Source organism: Vulpes lagopus, chromosome 8, assembly GCF_018345385.1.
Source record: "Vulpes lagopus strain Blue_001 chromosome 8, ASM1834538v1, whole genome shotgun sequence".
NCBI lineage: Eukaryota > Metazoa > Chordata > Mammalia > Carnivora > Canidae > Vulpes > Vulpes lagopus.
Window position 1 is genome coordinate 21,149,207 of NC_054831.1, and position 26,207 is coordinate 21,175,413.

At 44.3% G+C, this 26,207-nt stretch overlaps 1 protein-coding gene across 1 annotated transcript in view; it reads right to left on the reverse strand.

Annotated features, from left to right (window-relative positions):
- Window positions 1–10,007: 10,007 nt before the first annotated feature.
- Window positions 10,008–26,207, reverse strand: part of TRIM35 (tripartite motif containing 35) — a 30,025-nt gene continuing 13,825 nt past the window's right edge. The window contains exons 2-6 of the mRNA XM_041767600.1: window positions 25,785–25,880; window positions 22,297–22,527; window positions 19,079–19,101; window positions 18,175–18,293; window positions 10,008–16,866 (exon numbers count right to left, since the gene is read on the reverse strand). Of these exons, the coding sequence (XP_041623534.1) occupies window positions 16,289–16,866; window positions 18,175–18,293; window positions 19,079–19,101; window positions 22,297–22,527; window positions 25,785–25,880 (1,047 nt within the window). The 3' untranslated portion in view covers window positions 10,008–16,288. The remainder of the gene's footprint in view (window positions 16,867–18,174; window positions 18,294–19,078; window positions 19,102–22,296; window positions 22,528–25,784; window positions 25,881–26,207) is intronic.

Here is a 26,207-nt window from a genome sequence, read left to right on the forward strand (position 1 = left end):
AATTGTGGTCATCTTTGTCCTATTCCTAACTTCAAGAAAAAGGCTTTTAACATTTCAACATTAAGTATGTGTTTCCTCTGGGTTTTTGCATATACTCAATTACTAGATTAAAATTTTTTGTTTCTGTTCCCAGTTTTCAAAGAATTTTCTAATAAATGGCTGTTGAATTTTATCAGATGATTTTTCTGCCCTTCTGAGATGATCATACTTTTTTTTTCTCTTGTTAATGGGATGAAATAATTGATTCTGAAACTTTAAAAGCCAGGAATGAAATAAATTCCTGAAATAAACTTATAAATGAAATTGTTCTATAATTATCTTTCTTATAATATCCCTTTTAGGTGTTGATTTGTAATGCCAATTTCATAAAAGGAGTGAGGAGTGTTAGTTACCTTTTCCAGTAAACTAAAGATAGGGGGAACCTGGCTGCCTCAGTCAATGCATGTGTGACTCTTGATCTTGGGTTGTGAGTTCAAGCTGCACATTGAGTATAGAGACTACTTAAGTAAATAAAATAAATCTTAAGAAAAAAGAACTGAAGACAGCTACTAAAACTACAAGAAGCATAAGTACCTTGCAAGTTTCTAGAGGAAAAAAATATACTTTATACAGCAAAATATGGTGAGAAAATAAAACAAAGAAATGTAAAACACATAAAACAGGGTGACAGTAAAAATAAATTTTAGACTTTTCTATTAAAAACAACATCTGAAAAAAGTCTCATTTTATTATTTTATTAAAGATATATCTTTTAAAAATGACACAGAAAGTTAAAATTAAAAGGATGAACCAGTCTAAAGTGGACAAATGGACACAAAAATAAAATAGAGTAGCAATATTATGTCAGATAAAATATAATTCAGCAGGAAGCATGAATAGTGTGCATTAGTTATCTAGTGTGAAAATATTACTTCAAAACTTAAAATGACAAACATTTATTATCTGACACAGTCTCTGAGAGTCAGTAACCCAGGAGTGGCTTAGCTGGGTGGTTCTGGCTCTAGGTTTCTTGAGGGGTTGCAGGTAAGGTGTCAGCTGGGGCTGTGATCATCTGAAAGTTTGACTGTGGCTGGAGGATCTACTTCCATGAATGACCTGGAGACACAGCAAAGCAAGTGACCCAAGAGAGGGAGAGGAACCAAGATGGAAGCTGCAGTGCTTTTATATTTTCCAAGGTTGCACAACATCATTTCTGCTTTATTTTATCATTTTAGAATTGAATTGCTGAGTCTGGCACACACTTAGGGGAATTAGATCCCTCCCTTCAAAAGAGGAGCATGAAAGAATTTATGAAACCTTTTTAAAATCCCTACCTGAAGCACAGAATATTTTTTAAATGGTTATATATAAAACTACAAAGAAATCATCAACAGTTACAAACTGCAAAAATTATACAGGCCTCATTTTTTTACTTCAAAGAATAAAAACAGCTTAAGTAACGTTTATAGTCAGATGACCACAAGACCTAAAATTAAAAACTTCCCAATAATGAAAAAGAAACATAAACATTCATACAAACACAGATATATAGTAAAATATAAAAATTAAAGAATTTTAAATATGATAAAATATAAAATTATAAAGATTATAAAAATGAAGAAGCAGTAAAAACAGGGTATAAATTTAAGCTTGTTATGCCAATTGTTACAAATGGGCTAACCTTGCTTAATAAAAGGAAGCAACTTAAAGATTTGATAGTTATGTGTAAAGATAGTTACTGTCATATCATTTGTAATAGAAAATATTAGAAATAATCTTATTTTTTAAAAAAAATGATGTAAATAAATTATAAATTCGATACAATGGCTCTTGAAAAAGTGAAGTAAAAAAAGAAAAAGTGAGGTAACTCTTATGTGTTATATAAGATAAAATCTTCAAAATATATTTTTAAAAAGATGAAGATATTTATAGTCTGTGACGATTTTGTGGTTTAAAAAAAAGATGTGTTTTTGTTATTTTAGTATATCTCTGGAAAGACCCATAATAAACCAGATAATAGTGCTTGTCTATGGAAAGAGGACGTAGATGTTTGGGACTGAGGGAAGAGGGAAACCTAACTTGTACTGTCTTCCTTTTGAATTTTGCATTTATACCCAAGTGAATACTACTAATTTTTAAATTTTTGATAAAGAAATTTTAATACGATTTTATTTAAAACTTTAATTGAACTAAAATAATAAAAATTTAATGAAGAACAGACCAATTGAACTGAATTGACTAAGTATTCTATAAGATATTTTTTAAGTAGTCAAGGAATTGTCTCCAATAATGGCTCTGGTTCTTTAAACTTTCCAGGAACATACTACACAAAACTCTTCCACAGCACAGAAAAAAAAAAATAGGAAAGTTGGCCAGATGCACTACAAAAGTACCTGAACACTGAAACAATAGCCTGTCAAAACAGCATAATAATAATACACCCACTATGTCCCTATGAAAAGAGTCAAGAAAATACTATCAAGATGAAGTTAGAGTTCTTGCAAATGGATTAGAAAAAGACAAACATCCTGATATAAAAAAATAGGGAAAGAAGACCGATAATTCAGAAAAGAAATATAAAAGGCCACTGAATACATGAAAACATGATGAAAAAAATAAAAAAGAAAACATGATCAACATCACTAATAATGAAGAAAATGAATAAAAAAAGATTCATGAGCTATCATTTTGTACTAGATTATCAAAGATGTAGGAGATTGGAAACATCCAAGTTTGTTTAGGGTATAAAGAACTGCGCAGTCTCATAGACTATTTACATTTCTGGAGAGCAGTCTGAGAACATGTATTTTGATGTTTGACACGGGAATTTCACTTCTAGGAATTTCTCCTTAAGGGATTCACTGAACAAGTGTCCTATAATACTTGTAGCTGCAGCATTTTCAATAGTGGCCTGGGCACTTTAAAAATAAATTATGGGGATCCCTCATATGGGGATCCACTCTCTCTCTCTCTGTGACTATCATAAATAAATAATAAAAAAATAAAAAAAAAGTAAAAATAAATTATGATATATCCATACAATACAATTCCTTGCAGCCAGTAAAAATGATAGCATAGATCCATATACTGGTGTACTTAGAGATTTCCATTTAGTTGAAAAGTTTTTTTTAAAGATTTTATTTATTTATTCCTGAGAGACACCGAGAGAGAGAGAGAGAGAGAGAGGCAGAGACCCAGGCAGAGGGAGCAACAGGCTCCATGCAGGGAGCCTGATGTGGGACTCGATCCCTGCTCTCCAGGATCACGCCCTGGGCCAAAGGCAGGCTCTAAACCACCGAGCCACCCAGGGATTCCCTAGTTGAAAAGTTTTGCAGTTATTAAATACTGTGCATTTGAAGACTATTTAATAACAAAAGTCTCACAGCCAGGGGATTTAAAAAGCCGCAAAGAAAACGTAGCGTGAGTTCATTTCTATAATATCCCGCACTATTGAGTTTAAAAGTACAGGAAAGGATTACATCGAAATGCTTAAGTGGTGGTGGAATCTGGGGTCATTGTACAATTGTCTGAATAAACCTACGTACTTCTATACTTTAAAAAATTGCATCTGAACCTTTAGCTGGAAAACCTGGCACTGTTTGTTTGTTTGTTTATTTATTTATTTATTTATTTATTTATTTATTTATTTAAGATTTTATTTATTTATTCATGAGAGACACAAAGAGACAGAGACAGAGGCAGAGGGAGAAGCAGGCTCATGCAGATTGATCCCAGGACCCAGGGATCAGGATCTGAGCCAAAGGCAGGCGCTCAACCACTGAGCCGCCCAGGTGCCCCCCCGGCCCCGCTGCTCTAACGGCGTATCTCTAACTCCACTTCCTCACTCCCCAAGGCTGGCAAAGAGCAGCCCAAAAGGAAGGCACCACTGTCATCTGCGGGCTCCTAGGGTTAGGGAAGCGTTAATTAACTCCTTAAAGAACTCCCCAGACCGGGAGGCTCAGCTGACTTGCGATTGGCTGACGATGACATCATGCCAGTAGCAGGAGCCAATAGCAGCGTCCTTGCTTGGGAAGTTTCCTAAGCCCCGGATGCCTGGACGAGCCCCTGGGTCTGCGGGGTTGTGGTTTGCGCCCAGCGCCGGCCCCGCCCTGCAGACCCGGAGCCCCCTGCTCCGCGGTCCCGGGTGGGCGCGGGTCCCGGCCCTTGCGGGGCAGCCCTTTGCGGGGGCCTGACTTCACTTTTGCTTTTGTTCTTCTTTTCCTGGACACCTCCTGCCTCTTCTTTCTCAGCAGGTGGCCCTGCATCCTGCGGAAAGCGCTCCTGGATTCACCAGGAGTCGCTGCGGATGCTTCTGTGTGTCCCCACGTTGTCATCCCTCCTCTGTCTGGGGATCCGGTCCAGCCTTTGTGCTCCCTTCTCTCTTGTCTGTTCAGGGTGCGCCCTCCTCCTGGCCTCACAGTCCTGCAAATAAAAAACCCTGCGTCGGGGACCCCAGTCACCACCTGCTTGTCGCCTCTAACCAACTCTTTATTTTCTGAATGTCCCCTTTTCTGATTTTAAGTGTAATGCTTTCTCTTTTTAGAAAAGAAAGGAGGAAGAGGAATGAGGGAGGAGGAGGAAGAAAGCAAAAGTCATATGTAAACACACCATCCACAGACACCCATTGTTCACAATATCAGGTATTTGTGTCAAAAATATGATAGACTTACAAATTTGGAATTGCATTGGTTCTAGTTTGCTTTTTTTTTTTTTTTACCTTGGCTTTTGTTATGTAGCATTTCCTCATGTCCCAATATTGTGAGAGTGGGGGGGGGGGGTACATTACTTGGCTGTTTTGTTTTTTAGTGGTTTCGTGGTATTCCAGCATTTGTATAACTTATTTCTATGCCCCTTCTTCTGTATATTTATTTCCAACTATTCCCTATTTTAAATAATGCTGTGATAAACAGGAGCCTTTCAACATAATTTTTTGTGCCAATATCTGAATATCTCCTCGAGATGCAATCTTAGGGATATGATCACTTTAAAGATTTCTTTTGCTCCCAAATATTTTGATTAACCTATCTTGTTATTCCAAATTAAATTAAAATCGCGTTGTCTAATTTCAGAACCAAATCACAGGTATTTTTATTTATGATTGCTTCTTCAGTAAAGCTTTCCTGTTCTGTTTTAAAATTTAATTCAAGAGGTCGTTTTTATATTTTAGTTGATTTTGTGAAATGGAAGATTTTTTTCGATCATATTTCCAGGGTGGGTAGTGCTGGCATAAAAAGGTGTTGGTTTTTATAAGGAAACATCATTTGGATTCACTTTACCACATCTCCTGGTCGTTCTGCTTTTAGTTGATTTTCTTGGGTCTGTAGGGAATTATTACAAGCAGCAAACTTGCAGTGTACGCCCAACTACTTGTCATAGTTGTCGGTGTTTCTGTCGCTGTGAAATACCCTTTCAAAGCTCACTTTGTCCTTTTCCTCTGAATATCTGCGTGCAATTATTGGTGCCAGCCTTGTTTTCTTCTTATTTGGATGTGTGGTTAGAAACCAGACTCCTTGCTACTGTGGTTCAATTTCTCAATTTTTATCTGAGAAGCATTTTTAATAAGCAGTTGATTGCAGTTTTAAAAATCTTATTTGCAAATCTTAATAGGAATGTATGTGTTGACTTAGCCACTGTTATATTGAATTTTATGGCTTCTTGTTCCCTTTGTTTTCACTTTTGCTGTGGGCACTATCTTTTTTTTCTTCCCTCTTTGTTCATGCTTTGGAAGGAAAATATGCTGTTTTAAAAGTCTCCTAGGGTTTCAGCAACCTTCCAGTATATACTTAATTCGATATAAAAGTACAGAATGAAACATTATTTTTTAAACGATTTTATTTATTTGAGAGAGAAAATGAGCGAGAGAGAGAGAGTGAGAGAGAGAGAAAAAATGAGCAGGGTGGAGGGGAGTGGAAGAAGCAGACTCCCCACTGAGTAGGGAGCTGATGCTTGGGCTCTATTCCAGGACCCTGGGATCATGACCCGAGCAGAAGGCAGACACCTAACTGAGTCACCCAGGTGCCCCTGAAACATATTATTTTTTTAAGATTTTATTTATTTATTTATGAGAGAGAGAGAGAGAGAGAGAGAGAGAGAGAGGCAGAGACACAGGCAGAGGGAGAAGCAGGCTCCATGCAGGGAACCCGACATGGGACTCTATCCTGGGTCTCCAGGATGATGCCCTGGACTGAAGGCGGCGCTAAACTGCTGAGCCACCCAGGCTGCCCTGAAACATATTATTTTAATTGTGTTCTTTCCAACCCCTTTTCCTCATGCAAGGGTCTTTAAAAAACTTTACTTCTCTTAGCTCCAAATTTTCTGGATTTAGTGAATATAACCTGGAGTTATGTAATCAGATTATTGTTGTTAAATTGCACTTAACATTATATATCATCTCTTCCAGAAATAATTTTTGACATTTGCAACCTAATCCGTCTTCAACACAATTATATAATCAAGCGAGACAGGTTTTAGGGACGGTATATTTTTTGAATCCTTATGTTTTTGAAAATGTCATTTTTTTTTTTTTTACTTTCACGTAACGTGTGTGGGTATAAAATTCTCAGACAATTCAGAATTTGCTCAAGATTCCATATACATTCCCCCATTGTCTTTTGGTGACACGGGCCGATTTTAATTCCTTTGTACATAACCCGCTGTTTGTTGTCGTTTTCCTTTGGTGTCACGGATATTAGGAGAGTTGATTTTATAGCCTGTAAATCAAGTATTTGCCATGAGTTTGTCCAGACTGTGATACACACTTTCAACCTCCAGTTATGCCAGTCATTTTATCATTTGTTCGGATTTTTTCCCTGTAATTCTTAGGTTGGATTTCTATTTTGCCCTCCCTTTTTCTTTTTCTTCTTTCAAAAAAGAAAAAAGCAAAGTCCATCACCTCTATCTTCTGGCAACATTTCCGAGTCCGTCTTCTGCATTCTTTGCTCAATTATACCCATGTCACAACTCTGATCTCCGCTGTCTCTTCTATTGGCTTCGGGTCTGCAGTTGGCTTCTCAGCTTTCCTGCAGTTCTGCACTCCCTCACTCTGTCCCTCTCCATGGTAGCTTGCTCCCCTCTTACTCCCTCTGCCCCTGTTGACACAGACAAGACTCCTTGTTGAGGATGCTAGAGATTCTTCTGGATGTAGCAGCTGGCCTTTTAAAGGAGTATGTGCTCCCACAGAGTCAGGATGATTCTCTTCCTTTGTTCTGTGGTATTTTCTCATGCTCCCTGTTGCTTTTAATCCATAAATTCATCCTCTGGAAGGTGGTATCTAACTAGACACATGGATTTCCTGGGCCCCACACAAGGTCCACTCAGGCAACAGCGTGTACACCACCGAGGGCCATTCTGATGGCCCGGCTCCCAGCACCTCCCAGCTTCCAGCAGGCACCAAAGTGGGGTGGCTCTGGTGTGTGCAGGTGGGATGTTCTGGGCCGACAGCTCTCCTGAGACTATGAAGACGTGGACTAATATGCACAGAAACACGGCGACGACTAAACTACAGACCTGTGTGCACCCTCGTAGGGCTCCCTCTGCCCCTGTCTTGTAGGGACACCTCCCTGGCCGTCGATGCTGCCACCAGTCCCCTGTGCTTTCCACCTGCAGGTTTTCTGGGCTGTGTGGTCACTAAGTGTGTATGGCAGGATGAAGGACAGAAGGACACAGTACTTCTGGCCACTGCAAAGAACAGCTTGGGGACTGTAGAGGGCTAGAATATGTAAGGAAGATCCCTCAGTTAAAATAATGTCCTGATCCTGAACTGCAACAAGGAAAGTCATGATTTCCAGGTGAGGGGAATGGCTGGATCTCACAGCTTCAACTTTTGTTTCCCAAATTCACTTTCCCCTTAGGTGCCGATTCGTTCCTTTATGCGTTTATTTACTCAACAAATCTTAGTCTCAGTAAGCTCCCCAGTCACTGCTGCGCTGTCACCCATGGCCCCGCAGCATGGTCTTCCTCCTTCAATTCCCACAGCTGAGACCAGCTTCACAGACAGCGAAAGAGAATAAAGCAAGGAGGAAAAAAACATTAAGAATAAAGCAAGAGGGACTCAGAGGCATGACTTTGTAGCACCAACAGGACCACCTGCTTTGAACTCCAAAGTCTAACACCAGAACCTTCACAGTGTCTGGTCCTCACAGTACAGATGGGGGAGAGATAGACGGAGAGACAAAGTAGCTTCTGAGGTCTCGAGGGTGGGCGTTTCAAGAGACACTCAGGGTGGGTGCTAAAAACCCCATTCCCCTGGCTTTGGAGTTAGGGGGCCTTCCTCCCAACCTCTGCCAACGGGTTGCTGATGATGTGAGTCTTCATCTTCTGTCTTTGCTGATGCTGGGAGAAGCTCTGCCAGCTGCGGTGATTAAACTGTGGAGTTGGAGAATCACTTTATGTCTTCATGTAACAGGAGTCTCTGGGTCTTTCCACACTTGCTGGCTTCCTTCTACCTTCCACATGTTTCTTTGCGTCTGTCACACCATCTTCCCCTGGTCCTGCCTCTGGGTCTCTACCCGAGAAACCCGGGCCCCCCTCGGAAGGTGTGAGTGCTCCCTAGGCTGCTGCCCCTGCCCTCCCCTTTCATTCTAGACCCTCTCCATGTGAGAACTCGGGCTCCAGTAGCTTCCACCAGAGGCCTCTGCCCTGACTCTGGACTCCACTCCCAGTCTCCCATCCAGATCCTGAGCCAGAGCGCCCCGATGGCCGTCCCTGTGCTTCTACCCAGAGTCGCGCCGCACCACCCTGAACCTGGTGCCCCCCTGGCCCACTCTTCACTCCTCTGGGACGACACTTCAGCAAGCCAGAAACTGCCGACCAGCACCCCTGACCCGCCTGAGCCCCTGCCTTCCCCCCACCCCAATGCTGCCTGGCCGTCCTGCCTCCTCCAGTATTTCTAATGCCCACTCCTCCTGACCCCACGGCTCCCCTCTCACAAACCGAACTGCCTCAGTTATGCCACATTTATTGCTGCACACCCCAGATATTTGGGAACATGGGGATGGCACCAGACCTGGGGTTGAGGTCTGGCTCTGCTACTCACTGGTCACATGCTCTGCGGACTGCCCAGCGTGCCCCCTGGTGGTCAGGATTACCAGGAGAGGGCCTGTGCGAAATGTTCTGGAAGTAAACAGGTGAGCTTCACACCTGGGTTCAGTGCTTGAAGGGCCCCTTCAGACAAGAGCTGAGCCAAAGCAGGGAGGGAGTTGGGAAGCCTAATGGCTCAGTGGTTGAGCCTCTGCCTTTGGTTCAGGTCCTGATCCTGGGGTCCTGGGATCAGTCCCCCATTAGCCTCTCTGCAGGGAGCCTGCTTCTCCCTCTCCCTATTTCTGTATGTCTCATGAATAATTAAAGCCTTTTTTTTTAAAAAAAAAAAAAGGGGGGGGGTGAGCCAAAGAGCAGGGGCGTTTGTTGAACCCACTGCACAGACCTTGCCTGGTGCGCGCACCACCTGCACCACCTCCAACTCCCGGATCCCCAGGGCTCCACGATGCTCCTCTCCCAGCATGGGGGGTTGGGTCCCAGACAAGGGAGGGGGGAAGGGTAGCTTGACTTCCCAGGCCCTCCACCTCAGTTCCCCGTGCTGGATCTGCATTGTTCCCAGACTGATTGTTTTCTGAAATACATTATGCAAATCCCAGCTAGCCCAGTATCCATAGAAACCAGAATCTTCCATCTTCCTCAGTCTGTTCCCTAACAAAACTAACCCACCCAAGTGACACCCACAAATGAGGACAAAGAGTGCCCAGAGCCGGGGAAGCCTCCCTCTGTGCCGGGGCCTCAGGCTTTGGTGATCACTGAACCCCTCTTGCCCAGTCAGTCCTCCAGTCATGGCCGGAGGAAGGAGAGGATGGCACAGGCCAATGCGACAGGCTGCATTTTCTGAGCCCCTGAAGGCAGATGTTGCAGTCGCCACCTCAGCAGGTCCTCTTTTGCCAGACCCAAACAGCTCTGCTGTCACTAAGATCACACAGTGGATGTGCATCTGTTGTTGACATCGTCTTTAATCGCGCACATATAAGCACACGAGCCATCTCTGGAACGGGACAATAGTTTTATTGTGCATGACTGATTATTATTTTTAGCCGCAATTTTTTCAAGACCTGCCCCCTCTCTAGAATAACCTTCATTACACTTCAAACATTATGACTCTAGTCTTCTCTTTCTCCAGACTCAAAACTTAGGCAGAGCTCCTGGTGCCACACCCAGGTCCTTAAATACTTCACTTGCAGCAGCAGATCCTACCACGTGCAGGACACTGGGCTTCTGCTAGTGACACAGATTGTGAATCACAGGACCTTAGAATCGGAAAAGGCCTTGGAAACAATTATGCAAGTGTCCCAGTTTCCCTTTTTATAGAAGACAAGTTGAATGGCTTTCTCTAAAGTCTCACAGTTATTTAGTAGCAGAACCAGGTAAAACAACAGTATATGCCAGACCTACGTGTTTTACACATTTGCTCCTGTAGTCCTGTAACCACCTTATGAGGTGGCTTATCTCCGTTTGTCCTAAGGTATCTTTTTTTTAGGATTTTATTTTTTTAAGTGACTGCTACACCCAATGCAGGGCTCAAACTCACAGCCCTGGCATCAAGAGTTGCATGCTCTCCTGACTGAGCCAGAAGGGCACCCTTAAGGTATTTTATAATCACAGGATGACGCTAAGGCACTGAGAAGTCAAGTAACTGTCCCAAGGTCACACAGTAGATGAGTCAGGCTTTGAACCAGGTTGTCCAAACTCACATCCCAACCTTGTAACACTAGGCTATTTAGGTCTCTATAGAGACCTTTGTGAGGCTTGAAATTTTAAAAATCTATGTTGCTGTCTCAGGCTTATCTTCTAATGTCAGGAGCAACTAAATTCAATAATGCTCCCTGTTTTATTTTTTTTTTTTTTTAAAGATTTTATTCATTCATTCATGAGAGACACAGACAGAGGGAGAAGTAGACTCCACGCAGAGAGCCCGATGTGGGACTTGATCCCGGGTCTCCGGGATCATGCCCTGGGCCAAAGACAGTGCTAAACCGCTGAGCCACCCGGGCTGCCCGTGTTGCCTGTTTTAAAACCCAGTGTGAAATATGTGAAAAAGAGTGAAAAGCTAAATCCACTAGCTAAACTAATTGCACAAAAGCATCCATGCCATACCTCCCACTTGAGGATAGGAAATTAATAATATCCTTTGAGTATTCTCCTCTTGGTTGGGTTGCTTAGGGATACTGACCTGGAGTATATGCTTTTTTTTTTTTTTTTAAGATTTTATTTATGTGCTCATGAGAGACACAGAGAGAGAGGCAGAGACATAAGCAAAGGGAGAGGCTGGCTCTTTGCTGGGAGTCTGATGCAGGACACAGTCCCAGAACTCCAGGATCACAACCTGAGCCAAAGGCAGACACTCAACCACTGAGCCACCCAGGCGTCCCTGGAGCATATGTTCTTAAGTGACAGTGCATTGGGGGAACCAGAATATACTTGTGAGCAGGATTTGTGCTCTGCATAAAGTTTTTCTGGAAGTATATCTTTTTTTAATGATAATATGGATTGTCCACAGGAGGGGAGCTGAGTATGTGGGCATAAGTGGGAGACTGTTCTAAGTACCTTTTGTACCTTTGAAATTTATAGCCATGTAAATGGATTATCTACTCAAATACTACACACAAATTATAGACAAGATCCTATTGGTCTTTGTGTGTGTGTGTTGCATGTCTGTATATATAACTCTAAACCCTATTTTTCTTGGTCACTATGAGATAACCATTTTCCCATGGTGTCGAAATTTTTCTTATGCTTATATCCTCCTGTACATAAAGATCCTTGCTAAAAAAAGAGAAAAAACCCAACTCATATAGATCCTTGCTAAAAAAACAATTCAAGAAATTTGAACATGCCCAAGATCAAGTTCTATTTTTCAGTTTCCTTCGGGATTCATTAATGTGCCATCATTACGTTAACATTCAGAATCTCCCACTTCCTGAAGAATTGGCCAATGTGTATTAGGGCTGTACTATGTTTAGGATATAACATGTGCCATTTGAACCAGAAAAAAAAAAAAAAAAAAGACCTCATTTCATCTCGACAGTCTGAGGTAGAAACCCTACTGCTCATTTTAGATGAGAGCACCATGGTTCAAAAGGTTCAGAAAGCTCAGAAATCATATGGTTGGTACACCTGGATCCAGGAGCCCGGCTTTTGGGTGCCAGACCACTTCCTCCTTACCAAAGATACTGCCCATTGTGTAGAGTTCTCTGGAACAGCTTTCCTGAACTCCAGTGTACACACTCAATGATCTTGGTTGCGCCAATGTGGGGTGGCAGTCAGGGAAGCTCTGGGCAGGTCTCAAAAGGTAGCACTGAGCTCAGGACAACTAAAGGCAAATAAAGGAAGGCAACAGGCCCTGCAGGCTGAGGGAATGACAGAAAGCAGCTACTAGAGATGCACAAGTCCAATGGGGCTCAGGAAGGCTGAGCAGTCTGGTAGAGGGTGGTGGCAGAGTGGGCAGGAGCAGCCACGGAGGGCTCTCAAGATGTCACTCAAGAGAAGCTGGGAAAAGCCAGGATGGCACAGTTGCTCTGTGCCAGGGCCCCTGGCACTGCCACTTTTCAAACCAAGGGGATTGTGAGAGACTTCCACTATTTCATCAACAAACAGCCAATCAAATTCTGCTGAGAGAAATTTCATCCTCCACTAGCAGAAGGAAGCAAGGAAAGAGAGGGCAAATGTGAACTTCAGTGTGGCCAAAACATAACTGGTGGCCAACATGGGAGTGACAGGGAAGCCAGGGAGATCAATGAGAAGACCTTCAGTTATCTCCTTTTGGTGCTTCTCAAGCATGCTTTCAGTGGCTGCTGTCATGAAGTGCTCGCTGTGGGACAGTGCTCACAGGCATACTACATCAGACGTTTAAGAGGTGGGAATTATCCTCATTTTTACAGATGAGGACACAAGCTCAGGAAAGTAAAGAGTGTGCCCGTGGAGACAGCATGTACATGGCAGGACCAACATAACCAGAATTGACAGTATAATAGATGTTAAGGACATTCCAACCAAAACAGCCAGCTGAAAAACAAAAACAAAAAACCCAAAAAAAAAACCAAACCAAACCAGACCAAACCAAAAAACTAGCCAGCTGGATGAAGCCAGGCAGCAGGATGAAGATGTCCTAAGAAGCATGGGCTGGCAGGACCTATGTTTTTGTGTAGCGGAGCAGGAACTGGACAACAGAAGGAGAGCTGGGTAATGACGAGCTCCAAACTCTGCCCTGGAGAAATGTAGGACAGCTAGGAGTGGGGTCATCACAGTGAGGTGTGACAATGAAGGATGGTGCTTCTGGCATCTACACATGGGATGGACTGAAGGTGGGAGAAGCTGGAAAGGAGCTGGAAGGGGCTGCCTTCAGCCTAGATGTAGTAATGAGGAGAAGACTGATGTTGGGACGGAAGAGTAGAAGGCAAGGGTAGGAGAGGGTTCCAAAAAAGAGGACACTCGCGCACCTGTCAACAGGTGAACTGCCCCATGCCTTAACCCAAATACAAAAAATTGATTTACATACCTGGGCTTTTATATACCTGGGCTTAAGGGCAGTGTCGAGAGGAAGATTCCTATGATGCACAAGTAATGAGAGAAAAAATAAGACTTGACATCATCTAAGTTAAAAACTTTGGTTTCAAAGGCCATCGTCAAGAAAGTGAAAAGACAACCCACAGAATGGGAGAAAAAAAATTGTAGATCATGTATCTGGTAAGGGACTTGTATTTAGAACATATAAAGAACTCTTACAACTCAATGATACAAGACAAGTAACCCAGTCAAAAAATGGGCAAAGGAGCTAAAGACAGTTCTCCTAAAAAGACATAAAAATGGTGAAGAAGCACATGAAAAGCTGCTCAACATCCTAGTCATCAGGGAAATGCAAATCAAAACCATAATGAGGTATCACTTCACCCCCATTAGGATGGCTACGTTAAAAGACAGACAACAAGTGCTGACAAGGGTATGGAGTGAATGGAACCCTCATGCGCCTCTGAGAAGAATACAGAATGGCATAGCTCCTTTGAAAAATAGGCAGTTCCTCCAAAGGTTAATGAGAGTTCATGCATGATCCGCCAAATCCACTCACAGATATATACCCAAGAGAATGGAAAAACATATGTCCCCACAAAATATACATCCACACATTATTCATAATGGCAAAAAATAGAAACAATCTAAACATCCACTCGCTGAAGACCGGATAAATAAAGTATAGAATATCCACACAACAGCATATTATCTGATCATAAAAAGGGAATAATGTCACATTCATGCTGCAACATAGATGAGCTTATGCTCACAAGAACACTGAAAGGAAAAGGTCAAAAGGAAAAGTGATTTTAGCTCAAATATCATTTTTATTTTTTAAAAAAGAGGCCTAGGCTATCCAAATTATCCTATTCAAAAACCCCTTTCCAATAACCTAAGTTGGAAATAAAAAACATTTTAAAAATTTATTGTAACTAACAAAATAATTCCAGGTCAAGATGATCATAGAGATTATATTTGGTGAGCTAGATAAATAGAGAACGCACACTGGTGTCAGATGTGTTGACCGCCAAAGTGCCTTGAGCTGCCACGTGCCTGGGTGCCTTCAGACAGGACCTGCAGATGCCCATGTGCCAATATTCCAATCCAGTCCCCTTTACCCAGTGGCATCTCCAACTGCATCCCTCTCCATGGCCCCTCCCAATTGTACATGTCACGTTTATAACCACTTCATAGTTCTGAACTGTGCTTTTTAAAAAAAAAAAAAATGTCCATTTCTGTGAACCTGGAGCAGAGGCAGGAGAATGTATATGAGCCCTCGATTGGGAACATCTCCCTGGATTAGACCACCACCACCCCTACAGGACAGTATTTCCTTTCACCCTGCTGTTTCCTGGGACAGGACAAGCTGACCATAAAGAACCCTCTGCAGGCATGTGTGGGGAAGAAAAGATGGAGGTACAGGTCCATATGTAGGCAGGGCAGGGTGGGGGCAGAAGAAATTCAGATGAAAACACAAAAGGCAATAGAATGAGAATAAGCAGGTGGAGGCCAGCAAAGTCCAAGTGAGGTACACCTCCCGTCCTCCTCCCTCCAGGCACCCCCAGTTCCTACCTCCTGAGTGAAAAGGATCCCTCTCTCATTATTTTGCAAGAATGAATCAGAGCTGTTTCTTCCACAGCAACTACAGGTCATAATTTTCCAGTCCTCCTATCTCACTTATAGATGAAGAAATTGAGGTCCATAGAAAGAACAGGTCTAAACTGTGATTTTTAAAATTGTGTTTTCTAAGTGAAATAGTCCAAGAAATGTAAATAGATAAATCAGAGCTGACCTGATGGGAAGCTTTGCCTCTGCCAGCAGGCTCCAGAGGGCTCTGTGGAGTAGTTTTAAAATACTGGTATTAAGTGACAGAAAGTTGAGCCTGGGCCCTATCCCAAAGTCACAGCAACAGTTCTGTATGAACCAGATTGTTCTTATTTTCTGTATTTTTAATGCTCTGGCATCTGGGGTTTCAGTGACCACGAGAAAACTGATCCTCCCAGGACTAGCCAATTTCTGAGAAAGCAAACTCCCCTGGGAGCATGCCATGCCTTCCATATGCAAACCAACTGACCCAGAGCTAAACCCCCAGTGGCTTCCTTTACTTGGTTCTCACATGCTGAGCCAGAGTGCTCCTGGCCATCCCTGACAACTGGGGGCAGCCCCTATGCTCCAGAGCTCACCAAAATGATTCAAACTAGCAGACCCCTAACCTGTGTACCCACAGCCCTGCCTCACCTGGTCCTGTCACTACAGTCTCCTACCTGTGCTTCCCCAACTCCCTCTGCCTCGTAAGGAGCCCTCTGTGCTTCCCCAGGCAGCCGCTCTTCATGATGCTCCCCATGGCATGGCGGTGCCCTCCTCCTGGGAACTGTAAATAACAAACTCTTTCCAACTGCAGCCTCTCTTGATCTGAGAGAAAATAAAACCTACATTTTAAAACAGGCCATTCTAGAAGCAAACTTTATCCCTAGAGATCTGGGAATTAGGATTTAGAAAATTCACATCCTGAAGGTGCCATGACTCTGGAAGTGAGGTATCTCCTGGATGATTTTCAAGTGCGAGTGAAGAAGGGATCAGAAATGAAGGAGGCGGCTCTCCTGGAGCCACAGGAAAAGGATAAGAGTGGTCAGCAGGAAGATCCTAGCAAAGAGGCAGATGGTTCAGAGGTTACTGAGGTAACATGACTTGAGGAAGGACAGAAAGAAAGCTGGACCATGACACAAGTCCCAGGCACTGTCCGGCAGGCCCCAGGCTGGCCTCAGCCATCCAGCTCCTCCTTGACTGTGATGCGCAGGGGGCAGATGCGCAAAGGCTCGGGGGGCCCGTCCCCCCGTGTACCCCCCAGGTAGAAGTAGGGCCGCACCTCCCCAAAGCGGGCGTGGAAGGTGTAGAGGTGGCAGTGGCTCTCGGCGTCATAGAAGGACAGCTCGCCCTCTTCACACTCCAGCTCCACGCGCAGGCGGCGAGGGATGGCCGGGACCAGAGGCGATGTGGCTGGGTCCGAGGTCACGCAGTGGTCCCCCTCCACCCCCTGCGTGCGGCACACGTACCAGAAGCCTGAGCGGGTGTTGTGGTAGCAGCTATGCGAGTGGCCCTCGGCACCGGCGTCCTGGCGCAGCCGCACAACGCCCACCCGCCAGCTGGCCAGCCCCCCCAGGTCCACCTCCCAGGTATGGGAGCCCTGAGAGAAGACTCGGGAGCCCAGCAGGCAGGGCGCTGAGGAGAAGCGCTCCGGGTTCTCCACCTGCACTCGGTAGCCTTGGTTGGTGACACTGGTGAGGTCATCAGACACAGAGAGCCAGCCGGCTGCTGTATTGGGATCGAAGCTGAAAGGCACTGCAAGCAGAGGCGAGAAGTGGGGGAATATCAGCAAACCTCACGTGCCGCCCTCTGTCAAGCCAGCTGATGCCTCCATCCCTCCAAAGCGACTGACCGGGTCCCACCTGGGCTCAGGGGGCAGAGGGAGCTGTTTAGGGCAGAGGGGATGTGTTACTGGCTGAACCGTGTCCCACCAAAAAGATGTTGACATCATAACTGCCAGGACCTCAGAAGGCAGGCTTATTTGGGAACAGGGTCATGGCAGATGTGCTTACGATGAGATCAGACCTTAAACCAGTATGACTGTTGTCTTTTAGCAAAAAAACGACAAGAGACACAGACGCGGGAGGGGGGAAGGCCAGTTGATGACAGGGGCCGACATCACAGGGCTCCAGCTGCCCGCCAAGCACTGCCGGCAAACATCGGAGCTCGCAAGTGGCAAAGAAAGATCTCCCCAGATGATTCAGAGGGAGCATGGCCCTGCTGACACCTTCATTTTAGACTTCTAGCCTCTGGAACTGTGAGCAAGTAGATCTGTCATGTGAAGACATCCAGTCCCAATCTGCAGTCCTTTGTTACAGCAGCCATGGGAAACCATAGACACGGGGGTCCCGGATGCTCACATAACTGACGAGTTAGAGAAACACGTGACATTCCTCTGGGTCACTGCCCTTCTCCTCTTCTTAAAACCATGATGTCTCAGTCAGCTTGGGTTGCTACATAAAAACACCACAGACCAAGTGGCTTAAACAGATGTGTCTTTCTCATAATTTTAGAGACTGAAGTCTGAGACTGGGGTGCAGTGCCACTGGGCTTTGGTGAAGCCACTTCCTGGCTTACAGATGGCTGCCACAGGAGGGAGAGAGGAAGAGGAAGCCAGATCTCTGGTGCCTCTCCTTAAAAAGCCACTCATCCCATCATAAGGCTCCACACTCAGGACCTCATGTAACCCAAATCATCTGCCAAAGGCCCCACCTCCAAATGCTATCACATCAGAGGTCAGGGCTTCCACATACGAATTTAAGGGCACATAAACACTCAAATAGGTCGTTTCGTTACCCACGCAATACAGTTCTGCATAGAGAGGGCAGCCAGTTCCTCTTTCTGCAGAGGTGGCTGAGTGTCAGGACCCAAGAGGAAGGAGTTTTGCCAAGAGAGGTTTAAGCGGTGGGGCAAGGGGTGTGGAGGGCACCAAGGGACCTGTCTGACAGAGGCTAGGGAAGGTCCGACAGGGTGGGAAGCTGGAAGAGATGAAGTCAGCTGGCTCTCTGCCTGGCATGAAGTGCCACCCCTTCCTGGAACCCCTGCCCACACCCCCCCACTCACCAGATTCTACAGACGTGACCATCTTCCTCCAGACGCGGTACTGTAGGGAGTCTAGATACTTGCAGATGTCAATGAGCATGCCAGGCTGGATGGGCTCAGGCTCCATGGTGCAGAAGAGGCTGGGAAAGGAGAAGTGGGCCTGGTGGGCAGGGCCAAAGCTGTGCATCCTGGCCTAACTGGGTCAGCTGAGAACAGCCAACAGGACTTATTTCTGACCACCCTATGCATCCCTGATGATCAGCCAGTGGCCAACTAGGCTGCTCCAAGCTCCTTGGCATCCAGTACACAGACTCCACCTGCCCCAGTGGGGATAAATATAAATAGGAGGTTCTCAGACACAGTCCCCATCCTTGTGGGCAAAAATCTCACTTATACATCTGCACATGGGATGTCTGAGTCAGAAGGGTCTTCTAGTCCCAATTCTCAAGGTTTCATTGGCCTTGGCCTGAAACACTTCCAGTGACAGGAAATTCACTATTCCCCTAAGCATTCTCTTCCCCCATCCTTGTGCAGCTCTGACTGGGATATAGTTCATCACTGTGAACCAAAAGACATCAACACAAACCAGTGTGCCCTGAGACTCTCAGAGGAAGATGTTAACCAAGAAACAAACCTCAATGTTAGGAGGACCCACTGAGAAATACAAGCTGTGTGCAGGATGACACATCCCTTCTCTGCACAGTGCATGATCATTTTCTACACACAGGAAAACAATACTTCACCAGTGCCAATCGAAGTGTCATGCCTTAAAAGAGGGCTCTCTCTACCTGGCCAGCCCCTGCCACTCCCTCTGTATGACACCCAGCTGGCATCATTACCTGCCTGGCCCTGGAGCCACTGCAGCTGGCACCCCTGGTATTTCTGCCTGCTTTTCCCCTCCCCTCCACCAGCCTCGGCAACTTACCGGCGTTTTCGGTTTTTGTGTTTCTAAAAGAGAAAAAAAAAAACAAAAAAAAACAAAAAACAGAGACATAGACACAAGAAAAAACAAACAAAAAAACAAAAAGCATGTAAGCTTCTGATCTCAAAAGGAGGCCTACATCCCATGTTCATGGATCAGAAGATTTAATATTGCTAAGATGGCAATACTCCCCAAAGTGACCTGCAAATTCAACAAAATTCCCATCAAAATTCTAGCTGGCTTCTTTGCAGACACTGACAAGTTGATCCAAAAATTCATATGGAAATTCAAGGGACCCAGAATAGTCAAAACAATTCTGGGCAAGAACAAAGTTGGTGGTTCCCATTTCCCAATTCCAAAACGTATTAAAAACAACAGTAGTCAAGATAGTGTGGTACTAGCATAAAGACAGACATAGATCAATGGACACGGAAGGTCAAGAAGTAAACCCTCATATTTACTGTCAATTAGTTTTCTACAGGGTGCCAAAACCATTCATTCAATGGAGAAAGAATAGTCTTCAGTAAATGGTGCTGGGACAACTGGATATCCACATGCAGAAGAATAAACAAGGATTTCCACCTTGCACTAGATACAAAAATTTTAAAAATTAATTCAAAACTTTAAACAAGGAGCTAAGCCTATAAAATGCATGACCTTGGATTAGGCTATGGTTTCTTAGATATGACACCAAAAGCACAAGCAGGAAATAAAATGCAGATAAACTAGACTCCATCAATGTGAAAAGCTTCCATACTTCAAAGGAAGTTACCCAAAAAACAACAAAATAACAAATAAACAACAAAACAACAAATAACCCACAGAATGGGAGAAACTATCAATAAATCATATATCTGATAAAAGTCTAATATGCTTAATATAGAAAAACCCTTATAATTCAACAACAAAAAGACAAGCAACCCAATTTAAAAAATGGACACAGGACTTGAATGCACAGGTCCCCAAAGATATATAGATGGCCTGAAAAGACGCTCAACATCATTAGCCATCAGAGAAATGCAAATTAAGGTCACAATGAGAGACCATTTCACACCCTTGCAATGGCTACTAGAAGAAAAATAAGAAAAGGTCAGTGTTGGCAAAGATGTGGAGAAATTAGTCTTCACATACAGTTGATGAGAATATAAAGTCCATGTAGTTGCCTGGAAAGCAGACTGGCAGCTCTTCAAATAGTTAAGTTACAAGTTACCATATGATTCCGTACATCTATTCCTAGGCACATAATCAAGAGAAATGAAAACGTAAGTCTAGGGGATCCCTGGGTGGCTCAGCGGTTTAGTGCTTGCCTTTGGTCCTGGAGTCCCAGGATCGAGTCTCGTATCGGGCTCCAGGCATGGAGCCTGCCTCTCCCTCTGCCTGTGTCTCTGCCTCTCTCTCTCTCTCTCTCTCTCTCTCAAATAAATAAATAAATAAAAAGAAAATCTTAAAAAAAAGAAAGAAAACGTAAGTCTATACAAAAATGTGCACATGAATATTTCCAGTCTTGTCATTCATAATAGCTTAAAAGCAGAAGCCACCCCAATGTCTGTCAACTGAAGAATGGACACATAAAATGCAGTATATCCACACAATGCAATATTATTCGGCCATCTCCTGATGCATCCTGCCACAGGATGTGGAGTGAAAGAAGCCAGTCACAAGAGGCTACATATTATACGACTCCATTTATGGAAATCATTTATGCAAGTGTCCAGACCAGGCAAATCTTTAGCGTTTGCTGAGGGCTGATGGCAGGGGCTGGGGTGGTGATAGCTAGAGGGTGTGAGGTTTTTTGTTTCTGCAGCGGATGGTGGTAATGGCTATACATCTCTGTGAACAGAGTAAAAAGCACCAAATTGTACATTTTAAAGGAGTAAATTATATAGTACGTGAATTCTATCTTAATAAAGCTGTTACATTAAAAAAAAAATTTCTGAAAGCACACTGGGTACTGGACCAAGACGACACTCCCAATATCCTAAACAGAAACAGCAAGGAATCTAGTTTTTAGAACCTACTAAATGATTTTGTCATCAGGGGCATTTTGGGGACAGGAGACATCACTGTTCAAAGCCCTGTATCAGGCAGAGAACCCGCAACAGTCCCTAGCTAGCATGTGACACCTGGCCTCAATGGAGGACATACCTGTCCCTTCTCAACCCACTCTCCAAAGTCTCCCCTTTCCAGACAGTTCAGCTGTTCTAAGTAGAGGAGATAGCTTGCTACCCTGACTGATTTCCAGCTACAGAAACATCTCCATAAAGACCCAGTGATTCATTGGAGGGGGAGAGGGGGAGGGAGGGCAGGAGGTGGGGGAGGGGGTATGTGAAAAAAAAATTTTTTTAATTAACTAAATATATATTTTTTAATGAGACAATGGAGTCATCCTCTTAAAGAAGCAATAGAGAATACCAAAACATCCTATTTAAATTTAAAAATTAAAATTAATTGTATAATTTTAGAATATTCCATTTTGTTTTTTTATAAAATCCTATAATCCCCGTCTACTCATGAGAAAAACATCAGACAAATCCAGAGTGGAAAAACACTACAGGCTATCTGGCCAGCACACCTCAGGACTGCCAAGGTCATGAGAAACAGAGAAAGAATAAGAAACTGTCACAGACCAGAGGAGACTGAGAGACAGGACAACTAAATGCAATGTGGGTCCCTGGATTGGATCCTGGAGCAGAAAGGGGATATTAATGCAAAAATTGGTGAATTCCAAATAAGTCTAGAGTTGAGTTAATTATAATGCACCAAGGTCAACTTTCTACGGGCAAATGTGCCACAAGGCAATATAAGGTGTTAACAATGGGAGAAACCAGGAGGAGGGGTATACGGGGCACCCAGTACCACCTTTGCAACTTTTCCACCTTGTTTAAAAGGTACTCCATTGTATTAAGGAGAAGAGAGAGAAGAAATGAAAAGAGAGAGAGCAAGAGTGTAAGGGAGAAAGGAAGAGGGAGAAGGAAAAGAGAGTGAAGCAGAGAGAAGTGAAGAAGCCCTCAGGAACTCCGCTCTGATGAAAATCCCAGAGAAAAAAACCCTCTTGGATTTTCATCCATCACCTCTCCTGACAAGCAGAGCACCTCCTCTGGGGGCTCCTCTGGCCCAGCACCCCAACACTATGGGAAGACTGGGTGGGCCGGGGCCGCTGGTCTCCACCGGCTCCTGAACACCTGCTCCCTGTCCCTGAAGCCAGACGGTGAGCCCCTCACCATGAGAAAAGAAACATCATCCTCCTTCATCTCCACCTGCAGCCGCTCAATCTCACGGGCCAGAGCTTCCGTGTCTTCTGCCAGCTGCTTCATCTTCTCCTCCACCAGACGCTGCTTCTGCCTCGCCTCCTCGGCCATGGCGTCCAGGATGGCTTGCTCCTCTACTCTCAGGAACTCACGAAGTTTGTCAAACTCCTGCCGGATTCGCCCTTCCAGCCAGGTGGCTTCCACCTACAACACAGGGCAGGACAGAGCCACGGAGGGTCAGGTTCAGAGGGAATCTCGTAGGCAGCACTTGACCTCAGAACTCTCAGGTTTCTAACAAAAGAGCTCCATTTTTAAAAAGAAACTGTGGGTAGAACCTCAATAGATAAAATATGCAGTGTACTAGCACAAATTTGTAAGTTTAAATCACACAGCGTAATGAGGTCGTCTTGATAAATTAAAAAATCAGATCAAATCTGCTTATAGAGAGCACCTGTCATCTGGATCTTTCTCAATACCATGTTCTGTATCTTGGTTCAGTGCACAAGAGCAAGGGAAATCCTGAATCACAGAAATGAGCTGTTGCAAATAACGACTTTTAAAAATTATTTGCCTTCTGACCTTAGGATTTCAAATCCGTCTGATCCAGAGGCTTACCAAAAGAGGACTAGGAAGTATTTATTTTAAAACTAAAGCATTCACAATATATCATAACTACAAAAGGCTTTTAAAAAGTTAAAACAGGGGCACTTGGGGGGCTCAGTCGGTTAAGGGTCTGCCTTCAGCTCAAGTCATGATCCCACCTGGGATCGAGCCCCACATCAGGCTCCCTGCTCAGTGGGGAATCTGCTTCTCTTCTCCCCACTTGTGCATTGTCATTCATTCTCTCTCTTTCAAATTTTTTTAAAAAGGTTTAAAAAAAAAAGTTAAAACAAAACCATAAATACACTCAAAGAAAAAGCAGAGAAATAGTTCTTGTCTTGGAATGAGACCTTTTGTAATAAAAAAACAAGAAGCCTCAGAGAAAAATGAGACCATTGAACAGACATAAAAGGAAGTTTTGAATTGCAGGAGTCTATTAATAAAGTTAAATACATAAATACAATTTCAAGAAGACCACTGGGAAAACAACTCAAAATTCGTGTTATAACAATTATTCTTCTTACATACAAAGCACTCTTACGAATCCACTAGGAGAAAAGGCAAATATTCCAAGAAAAAAAAAAGCATGCGAGTTGGCATTCACAGAAGAAACACAAATGGCTTTATATTTGTAAAAAAGTGTATAAACTAACAGTCAAAGAACTACAAATGAGAAGGGATGGATGGCACTGTTGAAACGTCAGGCCTAAAAGACTGACCATTCATGGTGGGAAAGACAGTGAAATCTGGGATGATCTTTGTCCCACAGGAAGATAAAAAACAGCAGGCAGGAAAACCCTGCCAGTGCAAAAGTTAAGTCCAATCATCCTTCCTGCTGGCAATAAAGGAGTAAGCTTTGGGGTACCTGGGTGGCTCAGTGGTTGAATGTCTGCCTCCAGCTCAGGTCATGATCCCTGGGTCCTGGGATCGAGTCCCACATCAGGCTCCCAGCAGGGAGCCTGCTTCTCCCTCTGCCTGTGTCTCTGCCTCTCTGTATCTCTCATGAATAAATAAATAAATAAATAAATAAATAAATAAATAAATACAATCTTTAAAAAATAAATAAATAAAGGGGTAAGCCTCAAAGCTTACTCACTTCCCTCATCTACCTGCACTGATTGGATCTAGGGAAGAAACATGAGCACATGGGAATCCTGGAATCTTTACACCAGGCACATCAGAGGGCTACAGTGCTTGGGACAGGCAGACAGGTGCTATCAACTGGACATACGGACATGACCCAGGCATTGCCACTGCAGTCCCACACAAGGCCAGCCAGGTGAATGGGGCTGGCCACAAAAGGAACTCAAGTGACAGAAGTGAAGCTCCATGATTCCATGGTGCCTACAGGGAAAGAAACAACATGTGCTCTGGCCATGACAGGCCAGTCACTTCATGTCTGGACTAGAAGCTCAACATGTGCTATGGCTCTGACAAGATGACAAAATGATTCATTGGAGAAGTGAAAAAACGCCTCTCAAATCAGTTTTTTGGTCTGTAAGACATGAGAAATGGCGAAGGACATGCATTAACCTCAAGGGAACATTTAAAAACTTCCCAATAAGACAGAATTGTCTTTTTTTTTTTTTTTTTAATAGATGAGGGGGTTAGCTTGGAGTGGGTAACAGATGTGCCTGGAAAACAAGGCTTGGGTTTGAAAGTAGCTCTGCTCTGCAATTTCTGCCCTGGCCATCCCAACATTTCACACTGGCACAGGTGGGTCTTAGCTGAGCAGTACTTAGTAGCAGTAGTCACCCAGGGAGTCACAGAGCAAAGCCAGCACAACCGTCAGAAACCCAGCTGCCAATCCACACAAGACTCAGAGGAAGAGACCACACCAAGGTACAAACAATGAGAGTGGGGGGGGGGAAAGGGAAGTCCATTCATTCATTCAATTTACAAACATTTATTGATCACCTATCATGTACCAAGAACTCTCAGATACTAGTGTAGCCTGCTTTCATTATATTCTACTGGGAGTAAATTAAAAAATAAATAACAAAAAGTTAAATGCAGGTAATGAAGTATTCTGAAGACACCAAAATGGGTGATACAAGAGCAAGTAAAGTGAAGGACTACTTGGGTAAGATGATCAGGGAACGCTTCTCCAAAGGGATGTCTGAGCTGAGATCTTAAGGACAAGCTGCTTCTTATGGGAGATCCAGGGAGAAGAGACTTAGTTCATTTGAGGGAAAGGAAGAAGGCCAATGTGGCTGGAACCAAGCATTGGAGGAGACGAAGCCGAGGCGCAGGTAGGGGTTGGATCAGGGCCTTGGAGGCCATGGTGAGGAGTCTGGATTATGAGGGTGATGAAGCCACAGGACAGTTGTAAGCAGAGGACTGATGCAATCAATGCATTTTTCTAAAAGATCAGTCTTCTCTGTGGAGATGGACTGCAGAACAAGAGTGGAAGCCTGGGGCCCAAGTAGGAGACCAGGTGAGAAACAATGGAGACATGGCCAAGATGGTGGGTGGTGATGGAAACAGAGCACTGTTGGGTGGACATGATGCATTTTGTAGTTAGAGAGGCCAGGACTGCTGATGGAGTGGACCCGGGGAATAAGAAGGAAAGCAGCCTGAGCAGCTGGATAGATGGTCAAGTGCAGCACGTCCTGAAGTTATTCTGAAACCATAGTGCAGATGGCTTAAGTAACTTTTCAAGGCGCTGCGCTGCCAGGGCTGCTGGTATGGCCATGCCCAGCTATATATAGAGGCCATAGTGTGGCAGTGACCTAGGATGTGACTATATGCTAGCTCCCACGGTTAGGGAAGGCTGAATCTGTGTCAACACCCACAGCCTGGGCCAGCCCCCCTCCCCGGCCTCCCCCACCACCATCTCCCCACCCAGCTGGAGTACTCACCTGATTGTGCTTGGCAATGGCCTCGTAGGAGCGCCTCATGGCCCAGAAGGCCTTGGCTTTCTCCCGCAGTGCGTGCTCCATGTTCCTGCACTTGGCCTGCCGTGAGGAACAAGGAGGAGGAACATCAGAGCTGGTGACCAGGCAGGGGGAGGACATACTCCATTTGCAACTGGAGTCTCACTTCACTGTGGGTACAACTCCACCACATTTACTCAACCGGTCTGTCCATGCATTGTAGCACATAGCCCTGGCTTTGAATCTGGTTGTTAGTCTAAAGCCCTCTCAGACACCTTCTAAACGACCCCTTTGTTTTTTATACCTGGTACAGATGGGGAGACAGGGCCAAGGAAGTAAATGATCTGTTCCCTCTCAAGTTGGGCACAGTATGGCATAGGTCATCCCACTCAGGCCAAAAGCTGGTCC